This window comes from Cebidichthys violaceus, unplaced genomic scaffold (assembly GCF_023349555.1).
Source record: "Cebidichthys violaceus isolate CVI_PGR_0920_01 unplaced genomic scaffold, fCebVio1.0.p SCAF_6, whole genome shotgun sequence".
NCBI classification, from domain to species: domain Eukaryota; kingdom Metazoa; phylum Chordata; class Actinopteri; order Perciformes; family Stichaeidae; genus Cebidichthys; species Cebidichthys violaceus.
Genome location: NW_027176816.1, coordinates 2693889 through 2707005, shown reverse-complemented (window position 1 = coordinate 2707005; position 13117 = coordinate 2693889). Strand labels below are relative to the sequence as shown.

The 13117-nt window shown below is 42.4% G+C and overlaps 1 protein-coding gene across 1 annotated transcript; it reads right to left on the bottom strand.

Annotated features, from left to right (window-relative positions):
* Nucleotides 1-1149: 1149 nt before the first annotated feature.
* Nucleotides 1150-12692, bottom strand: tamalin (trafficking regulator and scaffold protein tamalin). The gene is made up of 8 exons (XM_068733004.1): nt 12320-12692; nt 9893-9945; nt 8526-8580; nt 6525-6627; nt 5037-5130; nt 3525-3591; nt 2381-2447; nt 1150-2111 (listed from the first exon to the last, which is right to left on the bottom strand). The coding sequence occupies exons 1-8, from the start codon at nt 12515-12517 to the stop codon at nt 1621-1623; spliced, it is 1128 nt and encodes a 375-aa protein (XP_068589105.1). The 5' UTR covers nt 12518-12692; the 3' UTR covers nt 1150-1620.
* Between the last annotated feature and the right edge of the window lie 425 nt (nt 12693-13117).

The window sequence follows — 13117 nt, the reverse complement described above, 5'->3', positions numbered from 1 at the left end:
ACCTCCATCTGCAGTTCAAACTCAGACTGCTGCAAATCAAATTCACCGCATAGTCTTTGAATCAACAGTGGCGTTTTAGCAGTCGGGCAACATCCAAACATCTGAAACAGTATTATTGGCTAGCCATCCCCCCTACACTAAGCGCCCACTGGGTTAATTGCTGAGCACCCTCCTTGTTTAGGCATTGTCTCTGTTAAATGGCCCTTTCGAACATTGTTTTTAGTGTACCATCATCTTGAATAATTATCCCCTCGTTATGCATTCTGCCCATTCGCTCTAAACCCATGTTTCAAGCCCCGGCGAGCTTGCATAACAATCCCTTATGTCACCCCCTCCCTGCTTCTCCTTAATGGGCCCACGACAGTCGGAGGGCTCGGCTCTAACACTTGGCCGCATACCATCGCTCACCATCATCAACAACACTCCTGACGCATCTGTGAATGAGCGGCAGAGGACAAAAGAGATCAACGCTGGAGAGTGACCACCATGACCTCATGGGTCAGCTGGGAGCCAGGAATGAAAAGACTCCAACCAACCCCCGTCCCACTCCCGCGTGCGCGTGCGCACACACACACACACACACACACACACACACACACACACACACACACACACACACACACACACACACACACACACACACACACACACACACACACACACACACACACACACACACACACACACACACACACACGAGCGTGGAAGAGGAGGAATCAGCATTCGTTTGCAGGAGCTGAAAGAAAGCGGTTGCATTTGGAATTTTGGGTCATGCCTTTCTCCGCACATTCCTCACTATCATCCCAACAATAAGCTGTGTCATAGCCGAAACAACAGCCTCCCTTCTGGATACCTTGCACCACAAAAAGCCTCAAACCATCCGAGGCCAGACGTTCACCTCCAGAACTCGAGTGATAACATTCTTAAAATGGAGGAAGAGTTGTGGAACCTTGAAGGCTTGCTATATTTAAAAGTATCACATGGAGTAGGACACATCTCTGCCTGGGAAAATTACAAACAGATTGTGTGTACACTCGAGGTCTGAGTGCTAATTTAAGTTTGGCAGCTACAATTCCCACAAACAGTTGTGGCTTGTGGAATAAAAAAGCTTTTCTTGCAAGTTCTGCACAAAATAATGAGAGTAAAATCTGAAAATGACACAATTTATTTTTAGGAACCTTAAGACTTGGACGAAAAAAACAAAACAGGATCAATATGAATCATCTAAAGTAGATATCAAAGTTGTCTCTTACTAAATGTCGTGTTGCACAATCACAAATCGTAACAGGTCATTTCCTCAGATGTCAAAATAAAAGGTGGTGAATGCTGTAAAAACTGAAAAATCCTTCATTCTGTACAGTAACATGTTAAAATAAATAAATAACTTAAAGAACAAAAAGGAAACAAAAGTTATTTACAGCTGTGAAACATTGAGGGCTACAACGTAGCCACATGATCATTGGTCAAACATGGAGAGGTGCAACTGTAGAGCCATACACTTTGGTCTCTTCACTCTTTGGAGCTGCTTGCACTTTTTTCTTTGGCAATGTAGGTCGACAGTCAGTGGTGCTTTTAAGTCTTTGGGTCTGCGAAGTTTCGGTGAACAGCTCCGTTTGCTGCTCACAGTTTGCTCTCCTCCTCCTCCAGCGGTCGGTTCAAGCCCGGGATGAACTTGAGGAGGCGCCTGCGGAAGCTCTTCTGTTTGGGCTTCCTCTGCAGCGAGTTGAATCCTCCCTGCTTCTCCCCCGAGGTGGACGACGACGATCCCCTCATGTAGCTGCGAGTGCTGGCGCTGCGGGTCAGCTGCGTCTTGGCCGTTGTGAAGAGCTCGCTGGCCGGTCGGAGGCGCTGCTGCCTCTGCGGCGGTTTCTGCTGCTCTTTCTTTTCGTCTGCGGTGGCGCAGACCGAGTCCACGCTGCGGTCCGCCGGGTACAGGCAGGTCTGGTAGAGAGGGTCGTCCTCGGTGGCTGTGCTGAGAAAGCTGGCGCTGCTGCTGGTGCTGCCGGTGCAGTGGAGGGCTCTCTGAGTGGCGGGGCTGGGAGTGCCGAGGCTGCCGTACACCCCTGCTGACTCCAGGGACTCGTAGACCGCAGCATCGCTGAGCACTATGCCTACAGGAGAGAAGGGCAGAGTTAGGATGGTGGACACATATTTAACTAAGTATCAATGGACACAAAAAGACACGCAGGAAACTATTCAAACAGATGAGAACAGGGGATTTCTTAGTTTGAGAACATGTGAATGTTTGTTAGCTTGTTAGTTAAAATGATTTATAAATCTGGACACTTTGCTATGTTTTGTACGTAAAAGCAGCGTTGACACTAAGTGGGTTATCCTGGTGGAATAAAGGAAAATGAACTAACAAAGACATAAAACCTACCATGAACAAGCCTCTGCTCCTGCACCATCAACGACCGATATTCATCCCATTTCTCGTGAAGAGTTTGCTACAAAAGAAAGTCAGAGATATGTTCAATACAAAACCACAACATATTCCTGAAAAATGACTTTCATCATGAAGTAACTTGTGCACAGTTAAAGATGATGCTACAAAGGTTCCTACAAGTTCATTAACACTGTAATGGGTCAACAGTTTGCAGCTCATGTGTAACAGACATTTCAACAAACTTTTCAAAGCAACAAAAAACTAAAAAGTGTGCAGATGCATTGGCCACAGTTACCTAATGTGTCAAGGGGACAGTATGTGTCAAACAGAAAAAAAACTGTTCTGACAAATTGCAGGCTTCAGCTAACAGGAAGATGATTGACCAGTAACTGACATGCAACGTCATATGAATAGGATTGTCGCCGTTTTAGTTTTTTCTTTACCAGGATACTATTTAAAATGTTATATTCACAAGAATAAATCATGGCCCAAAGTGGGCCTATAAAAACAACAAAGCCTGTTTATTAAGCTGTTAAAGTAAAAAGTGTTCTTAACTTAACCTCTGCATATGCAGATACATTGATTATTTATTGCCTTGTCCTTTCCTCGAGGACACATTAAAGATACGATCATTCCCAGAAAAACAAATGTTGAATGCTAATTTAACATGCTAAAATGAAGTCTCCCCCCCCCTTTCAGTAACATGGATAGCACAACTAAGTGATGAATAAATTGTGTTCCTGCGTGTTGAGCAGAAGGTTAATCTTTAAAACGTTGGATTAGTATCTCAGAGAGCGGCTGTGTTGCGGCTCTCACACACTGGTGGATTAGAGCGAGACAGCTGCGGTAATCTCTGGGAGAAAGCTGGCAGCTTTTTAACAGCCACGGGTTTGAGAATGTCGGCAGACATCAGTGAACTGCTGATGCAACAGGTGGTGCTGTGGGGGAGACAGGTGTGGATGTGTGTGTGTGTGTGTGTGTGTGTGTGTGTTCGGGGGGGGGGGGGGGGGGGGGTCTATATCTAGCATGTAACAAATTTTGTGTGTGTGGGTGGGTGGTGGACATAAACAAACAGGCCGACTCACCGCTGACAAACAGTGAAAAACTGCTGCAGCAACAGTAAAAAAGAAACACTCACCTTCAGATACTGCCGCCGGGCTTCCAGCTCCGCTTTTCGGATTGAGTCACTGTAAACCGTCTCCAGCCTTTAAGCAGAAGACCAGAAGGCAATAGAGTTATTAAGCGTAGCGGGAAGCGCTTATTAAAACAACAAGGGTAGAAAATAGCGATTCAAAAAAACCATATGAAAGACTCTTTTCATAAGAAAAGGCGGGAATGAGTCTGGTGTCAAAGTTTACAAGAGAGAGGGAAGGATAAGCAACAAATGCAATTTCCACTCAAGACACTTAAGTGAACTAACTCCTTTGAATTACATGAGTGGGTAAACAATTTACGGCGCTCGTTGTCACTTTAACAGTTTACACAGAGTAATTTCATGATGTCAGTCTGTAAACTCTGTGCTTACTCTGACGCAGTTCACCTCACGTTTTCAGCAGTAGCTCTCGAGGCCTCGCTAATTGTCATTTTAATCTTTTACAAGCAAAGGAGGAGGATGAGGATGAGGAAGAGAGCGCGGTTCAGATTAAACCCCACTCAGCACTCAACTCAACAGCGATGTTCAAGATACTTGCGCTCTGGGTGACAACTTTTTTTTTTTTTTTAGCTCAATAAAATGAAGTAAAACAGGACATTTGAAAGAATGTTATCCCAGGGTTTGATCTTCTCCCTCTAACTCTCTTTTTCCCCTCACTCTTCACACAATAATATCCGGCGCTTTTCATGTGAACATCGGTGTGAGAGACGGTCTGAAAATGTGCGCGGTTATCCCCATATTTTAATGCAGCTCATCCCTCTCTGTGCTGGCCGGCTTTTCACCCTGCTTGTGGCCATTAATATAAATACTTTTGCTTTCCTTCTTTCCAAGCAAAACCTGTCGAATCTGTGAAATCAATTTCTCACAGACTGAGGCAACATTTTCCAATTGCTAACTTTGACTGCCCATAACACAGACATATGCAAATGATAAATATATGAAGTTAGACGCAAGTCCTCACATTTCAGAAGCAGAAACCAGCAAATGTTTAGTTGGTTTTTTTTGCCAAATTATTAAACCAATGGTTGTCAAAGTTGAAAGAATTCATTCCTACACATTTAAACTGACTTAAATTCTTATTAACCAATCGTTAAAACTTGTAACACAAACTCAAGTTTGATTGATATAACAATATCTAGAACTTCGCCCTCCTTCTACTCATACGTTTCTGTTGTTTTTAGACACAATAGACACTGGGCTCTCTATTTGGAATTTAATTGAGTTGTTTGCACGATGAGCGTCTCGTGGAATCTACATTATGTTTTCCTTTGAATAAATCTTTCTAACAGCCTAGTTAGCAGCAGAACACTCTTGTTCGTTTTTTTGTTTCCACACAAATCAAATTCTTTCAACTTTCCATTTTCAATCATCAAATTGCTTCCAACTTGCTGTCAAATTAAACCATTGTTTCAGCACTAGATTAAATGGAACATGTTCATTAATGAATTAAAACCTGAAAGCATTACTGACAATGATTGTGTTAATTGATCTGTGTACCTGAGTGTGTTGCCGCACGCCCGGATGAGCTGAACAATCTCCTTGTGCCGAAATCCCTCCACGGTGGCCTCGTTCACACTCGCGATGGTATCCCCTGAAAAAACACACACACACACACACACACACACACACACACACACACACACACACAGTCTGTTAACCAGCAGCCTCCAGAATGCACTTCAATCAACTGTGGCTTGAATTACTGCAAGATGAAGCCAACTGAGGCTTGTTTGATTCCAAATGAAACCTCGACACATGTGCAACACAAATGTGGAAGCCGTGTGCAGTCGTGGCACGATCGTTAATGAACTGAAGCTGATTTCAACGTGTTAACGCCTTATTTGTTTTCTTTATGTGCGAGACTCTTATTGTTCCACATCAGACTTATTAGATGTGGTGTGGACTCTCATGCGTGACAGGAGCCTTGAAGAGGGTTCAGCACAAAGCCTATTTTCCTCTTTCAAAAACCACCGCCTATTCTGCTTCATGCGCTCATCACTGTGTTCGCAGCGAGACACAGGGAACAATAGAGCGAGCATGTGAGGAATGTAGGAAGTGAAACTGAAGTGACATACGCAGGGTGGATGAAGGAAGGAGGCGGAGGATCACCTTCCTCCTTTTTTGGCACACTGATGGAGACATTAACGCTGAGAGCGGTCATGAGTTTAAAAAAAAAAAAAAAAACAGAGGTAATAAGAGTGCTGCAGGGCCGACATATTTCTGTAGGCCAGCCCAGAAGTTAGCCAGTGGGATTTTCGGATTATTGGGGGGGAAAAAGTTCTGTGGCAAACAAACGTATATGATACTTAAACGTTTTGTTCAGCAAGATAATCTTCAGAAATTAACACCACTTTTATGATTTTGGAAGCATAAATAGAATCACCAGAAGTAAAAAGATAACCAACTACACGAGTCACATGACTTCCCGTCACCACCACTAAGCTAAAGGCGGACTAGCGTTCAGGTGATGACATTTAGTATTCTCATTTAGCAACCGCCTTTTTTTGAGACACAGAAAAGCTTTGAAATTCACAAGTGGGATATTTAGTGACATATTTATACAAATTCATCTCACTTTCACAAATATTTAACTTTTACTTTTAAAATCACTGTCACGCACTTGTTTCTATCTTTGAGGGTTTTCTATTTAAAGATGCAAACAATTAATGTTTGCCAATTAAAATAACACTTCCTTTAAAACTGTAATTTTAGAAGCTGTCTAACCTTATTGACTCTATCTGGCACATGGGTGAGAGTCGTTTTGTTGACTGGAAAATGAGCAAACAAAAAGTTAAATTTGTACTTCCCTAAACAGCCGGCCTGAAACACACGAGTGCTTTTGTTGACGTACGGTACACAGGCGTCAGCTGGCAGACACAAAAAAGAGGACGAGCTGAACCAAAAAAAAAATCTCTATTACGAGTGTTTGCCCAGGCCTAAAATAAGTCCTCCATATAAAAAGGAGAAATACAAACACAAACTCACCAACTTTAAGTCCTGCCTGTTGGGCCGGGCTGTCATCGTGCACCTTGCACACAAACGTGCACATCTCCACCGAGTTTTGGTCTTGATGGTGCAGCCCGTAAGTCTGAAAGAGAGAACAATAACATTTGAATACTTCCTTCTCCTTTATGTATAGGTCTGTCTTACACAATGGGATTGATGTCAACAGTTTTGAAATAACGTGGCCATACACAACACTAGACTGATAAACCACCGAATGACGAACTGAGGAAGCCATGATGGACGGTGCAGGAAGGCAGATCATATCACTGAACACGCAGAGACGTTTGCTTCTCTTTCAGACTGAACAGAAACTGCTGGTAGACTTTCAACATAAAGAACTGGTTCACATTTTTTTTGTGAACCAGTTCATTGAGAACATGTGCTTTGAAAGTCACTGAAATTGTTCCTTCTGTCCATAAATGCCTTCTGAATGCAGTCTGACTGTAAGAGATGGGGAAGAGAGAAACACCTCTATTCTGTGATGAAATATACTCCAAAGTTGCACAAATGACAAATGTTCAGCTAAAAATATGTTGGAGGCTTCAGCAGAGCTTCTTTTTGTGTTACAATCCCTTTCAAGAAAACACACACACACACACACACACACACACACACACACACACACACACACACACACACACACACACACACACACACACACACACACACACACACTTTTAATACATTTTTTACCTTCTGTATTTGTCACTACAAATTTCTGTCCTTGTGCTCAATCAATAAAGGCTGATCTTATTTTCAACTGAACTTTGTTCCAAGTATTTCTACATAAATAATAAAAAAATATATTGTTTCACATTAGGTGGGACGGGGGGGCAATAACACTCATAACAAAGTTCTCAAGCTAACAAGCTATCACCTCCCTTATTATGTATCTAATATTTTGTTGTCTTGGAAACCTTTTTATTGTTACTTCCACATGCATTTGCATGCACTTCCTTGTTTCGGTCTGCATTGTCTCTCTGCAGAAGGTCAGGCCACTGCGGGCCACAGATAGACTTCCCCTCGTCACGCGATCATCAGTCGCTCAATATGCAATTGAAACTGCCGAGTTCCGTTCCCTCAACAAACAAGCTTCAACTTTTCCCATCGGCTACACTCAAGTGCTCTTATTGAAACATGGATCCATGTGTCTTTTATGGAAAAATTTGCAATGATTCAGATCTGCCTGGCTCATTTTCTTCTCAGCCACCTGAAAGACAAACATTAACCACGCAAATATTGTTGGAACGCAAATATAAAATTTGCATGCTGGATCCTCAACTACATTGGTGTTAACATAGCAGGCACTGAGGGAGGGAAAGAGTCAAACAAACTCCTCTTTCTCTCTCTCTCTCTCTCTCCATCCCTCTCTCTCTAACGTCAAACTGGCCCTCATGATCTCACTTCCTCCTGGCCACAGGCGGGCAGGAAGGGCGGGAACCTCCGTCAAAACAGTAAATAGAACAATACGTCTTTTCCTCGATGCAGTTCTCCACTCAAACAGGCCATATCAATATTGAACCATTTCAGGAAGCTATTTAAAGACAGGGGTCCGCACGACAAAGCCGACATTGTGAGGTTGCGGCGCTTCAAGGCGACGAGGGAGATTGAGGTCAAACGAGTGAAGCGTCGGCTTGCTGGGAGGGTGAGAGTGCGGCAGGTATTACATGGGAAGCGTGTGAGCAAACCACACTGCTCAAAATACAGACGCTAGGAGGAAAGAAAAATAGAAAAACATCTCTTCTCTCGGGTCATGGGACTAACACTAACACAGTTATTTGACTGATGCGTGACCTTTCACCCCCGCCGGAGCAGGCAAATGCTGGGATTAAGAGATTTACAGGATAAGATGTACACAAGTTTCAGCATCTGTCAACAGCGATGTGGCCGATCAGGGAAATCCTATTAAATGGCACTCGAGAGGCTACCAAACCCCCCCCCCCCCCACCCCACGGTATACATCACTATTAATCCTCTTACCTGGATCTCGAAACCAAACGACTCCTCCTCATTTTTCTCCAGGACGACCACGTTTCTGCAACAGGACAGAGATTTTGTCATTTTAGGTACATACTGCAGCTTTCACAACTTCTTGTCTTACTCAGATATCCAAAGATCTTCTTTTAAAATAAAATCATCTGTTCTCAAATGTGAGAAATTGCTGCTTTTCTTGAACTTACAATTAAAAGAGGCATTTTAAATTGTAGATGTGAAGTGGTTCATGTTTACATGTGATACAAAAAGTAGTGTGAAGAGGTCAGCTCGGTTTTTTGTAATTGTAACCTGAATATTTTTGGGTGTTGGATTGTTGGTCAGACAAAACAAGACTTTTGATGAAGTCATTTTAGGCTCTAGGATATTGTGATTGCCATTTTTCAATGTTTTCTGATGTTTTATAGACCAAATGATGTGAAGAACCAGTGGAGTTACTTTAAATCAAATAAATCTGGGATTTTATACCCTATCCGTCAGCTTTTACGGCTCATGGTAATGATGATTTTGACTAAGACTAATTTATAAAACAGCATTTATGTACGTAACGCAAGGCCAGGATGAAAAGGAGGTCAACAAGATGTTTACGTCCATCTCTGGATTCCTCGCTTCCATATCTAAATTGCATTACGAGAACTGTCTTCTGGCTGCACAGGACTTCTTCTGTGTCCGGCAGCATCTAGACGTCACAGCTAAACGTACAGTACGGCGGTCTGTTGGGCCCGACGGACGTCAACTCAGCGTCTCTCATGACGGGGCAGCAAAACACATGAAAATTCATGACGACCCTCAAAGAATATCATGCGTAACAATGGCTGCCATCACTGTGGATGGATGTTTGAATGAGGGCCTTTCACTGAGATGAGGAGGCTCACTTGTAATGAGGAATGGGACGATGTAGGATTTAATAAAAAAAACAAAAAACCACTCAATATGTTGATCGTGGTGAATTTCTATTATCTGGATAATGCTGAATATCCTCACATGAGTGACTGTCTAGCTCGCTATCATGGACTAGAGAAGTGAATAATAAAGCCTAATTAAAAATGACAGGAATTCATGTAAGAAAGAACAGACGTATGTATTTACCTGTGATCATTCTTAGGAGGAAGAAGAAAAGATCAGAGTACTTTGGCTCTGAGTTATGCTCTGCTTCATGCTCTTAGATGCTTGTTTGGAAAAGGAAATGTATTTATGACTTCTGGTGACTAGTAGTTCTTTTGATTACCAATGTTGAATGCACTTATTGTAAGTCGCTTTGGATAAAAGCGTCTGCTAAATGACTGTAATGTAATGTAATGTAAAAGTACAGACAGAAGAATCTAGAGTGTACGGGTAAATGAGGGAGATTGTACCTTTGTGGTTCTGGTGTCAGTGTTAAGGGTTTCCACTTCTGCAACCCACCACCCTGCGAGGAGAAAACGAAACAAGAGATGAAGCGTGTCGGACACCTGCTTGAGGTTAACGCAAGATTACTCATGAGGGTTTCCCCCTCCTCCCTCCACGAAATTTCCCCGACACACCTTCTGTACACACCAGTGCATCAGCCGGTTCATCGAGTCCTGAAGCTGCACACGTGCGTCGTTTGTTGCGTTTGTCTTTTTAAGCCACTCAGCCATTACGCCGGTGTGGAAACTTCAGAGGCAAAACCAGAAATGCGTGTCCGGCTGTTTGTTTACCTCACACAGTCACAACATGTTAAGAGAATCTAAATTTAGCCTCAATTTCACGCAACCTCTGCTGCCTTCAGGCCCTCAAACTGATGGCCTGTGTGAAATGTTTAGGTCGTTTAGAGCGGTTTGTACAAATTCCAGCCTATTAAAAGAAACAAATAAGACACGCTGGGCTAAAATAACTATCACAATGACTGCATTGAGCGAAAAACTCAAGTCAACAGTAGGTCAGGACTCTGCCCTACCTGACTGTATAAATAAGGAAGGTATCTGTCCAGAAGGCTCCACTAAATCACTTACAATCAATCCTCGTCTGTTCCAACTCGATCATTTTCAAATGCTGCCCCTATGAAAGGCTGCTTTGTGCTACGGCCTCTCTGCGCAGTAAAATGTTGCTTTCTTTATGTCCCAACACTTACAGAATTGTCCCGCTCAATGAGTGCATTTATTCCCAAATACCCTCAGAGGCCGACGGGGGCGGCTGGAGCGGGATCTCTGAGCCTGTGTGTGCACAATGCCCTGTTGTAGCCACTGCACACACTATGTATGTATGTATGTATGTATGTATGTATGTTTGTGGATAACTGTACCTCTCCTCACTGTACACTGTCACACTAGTCTGTTATCAACTGCTTTCCCACCAGCGATGCCAGAAACCCCAAAGGAAGTAAAGTTACAGAATTGAATAAAAGCTTTATGGAGGGACACAATGGCCAGGAGAATGGGCCAGTTGACCCACGAGCCACGCAAACTTTAAGGCAGTTTTATGCAACAGCGGCTGAAGCTGCTGTCATTCTGGACCATCGGATGAGGGGACGTCAGTCCCTGAACTTCCTTCTTCAATTGTGGCTTCACTCATCCAGGCTAACATATTGTTACCAGGTTAAAACTTTTGATTTGTTCATCTCGGATGAAGCAATCTTCAGTACGCTCTTATTCCCTATTTTAAGGTCAATGTTAAATGACTGTATAATAATAATTTCTTTTGACATTAGTCAAAAAGTTTTATTTAAATTTTTGTCTTATATTGTCTTATAGTATTAGTACCACTTAATTGAGAAAATTAAATTACACCAAACTTTGTAATCGGTTCTCAATTACCTACGTGTTTAATAATCTCTAAAATCATATCAAAGTCAATATATTTCATCATCCATCAAAGGAAAGGAGTCATTAGTCTGTGAATTAACCTGAACATGTTGCTCGTGTCAAATCCTCCTCATTTGAATCTGTTCTCATATGAAGCACCGGGCCCTGGAGGACCTGACCCATCATAAATCAGTCAGTGTCTGGGTGGTCGACACTTGCCCCTGGATGGGCTTCTGTTGACCTTTAGTGAAGATGCTCTCTGGAGATGAACCAGCAGAGCTTCACAAACATTTTCAGATCAAGAATAGGGATGGAACGATTATAAAAAAATGGTGAATTTCTATTATCTGCATAAAAATGGAGACTGATTTAAAATAAAATACTTTTATTTTGTATACTTTATTCATGCAGGAGGACCTAGTGACTTTTGATTACCTTATATAAGATTGCTTGTTCACTAAACAAAGATGTACCCCATTTGTGATGAGATACAATTATTTGTTTCCCAAAGACAAAATGTAAGGTAAAGTTATTCCAGAGAGTTCCAAGAGTTTTTTATGGATATGTTGATGATAATGAATCGCAATTACTCTGGTCAGGATAATCGTGACATGACATTTGTAATATTGTCTAATCAAGACTGACAACACTTCACCTCTCAGTAGACTGCGTCCGACAGTTAAGATTGTTTTCTTTTAGATAAAGCAACACAAAGCCCATGTGCTGTCTAGACATCGTTACAAATGACCTCGTCCTTCTGCCAGGTGAAATAATCACTCAATTTAACACAAAAAAGGGGCGTTTTTGCTGAGCTGGTCGTCTTGTACATCATGTTAAACAACATCCACTAAATAAGTACATCATTTGGCTTAAAAAACAACTTGATATTAAACTAATGATAATTAGATCTTAACAGTTACTTTTAGCGTGCAGCTGTTAACTAAATTGATAACTTCGGACTACTTGACCCAAATGAATGAGGACACAGGAGAAGGAAGCACTCAATAGTTAACTCCTTACCTTCTTGAAGTTTCTGGGCAGCGTCCCTCCAGAGTAAGCCAAAGTCTTGTAGTTGTAAACCTCCGAGGGGTTCGTCGGTAAGTCCACAGTCCTGCAGCTGTCGGACTTTGACGAGGGGAAATAAATGTCGCTGTCTCGAGATGCGTGTCCACTCTCTGGCCCGCTGGAGTTCACCTTCTTCAGCCTCCTGAACGTCATGTTGAGCTCATATAAAGAGTGGTGGCAAAAGTTGTGGAAAATACAAAAAAAAATACAGTTACAATGTCTCGTTGTCCTCAGAGAAGAACCAGCAGCGAGAGATGCTGACCGAGCTGTGAGCTTCAACGTGGAGCCAACAGCTACAATGTGACTTGAGAGTGTTTCTGTTGAAAGAGGCTGGGGGCGGGGACTTTTGTTGTGAAGGACACGAATGAGTGCCAATAGGGATGTTGACGCGCATCCTTCTCTGCTGCCTTCGAGTGCGCCTCGGACGATTCTGATTCACCTTTCGGGAAACTGGAGGCGTTTTTGTTTTGGGGGTCGCAGCTATACTGTAGATGTAGCAAAAAGTTTTATATTCTAGAAATTAGTGGTGAAATCCAGAGGAAAAAAAAGTACACAAAGCATGTAGTCGATGCAGAAGGATTAGTTTATTATTCAATTAGTCCATCAGTATTTGGATAACTGATTAGTCGTTTTAATCATTATGTTTCAAGCAAAAATGACAAACATGTGCCAGTGTTGCTCACTGTTCACTGTTTTCTTACATGTTTTACAATTGATCATGAAGATAGTTTATCAGTTTGCAGACTTAAATCA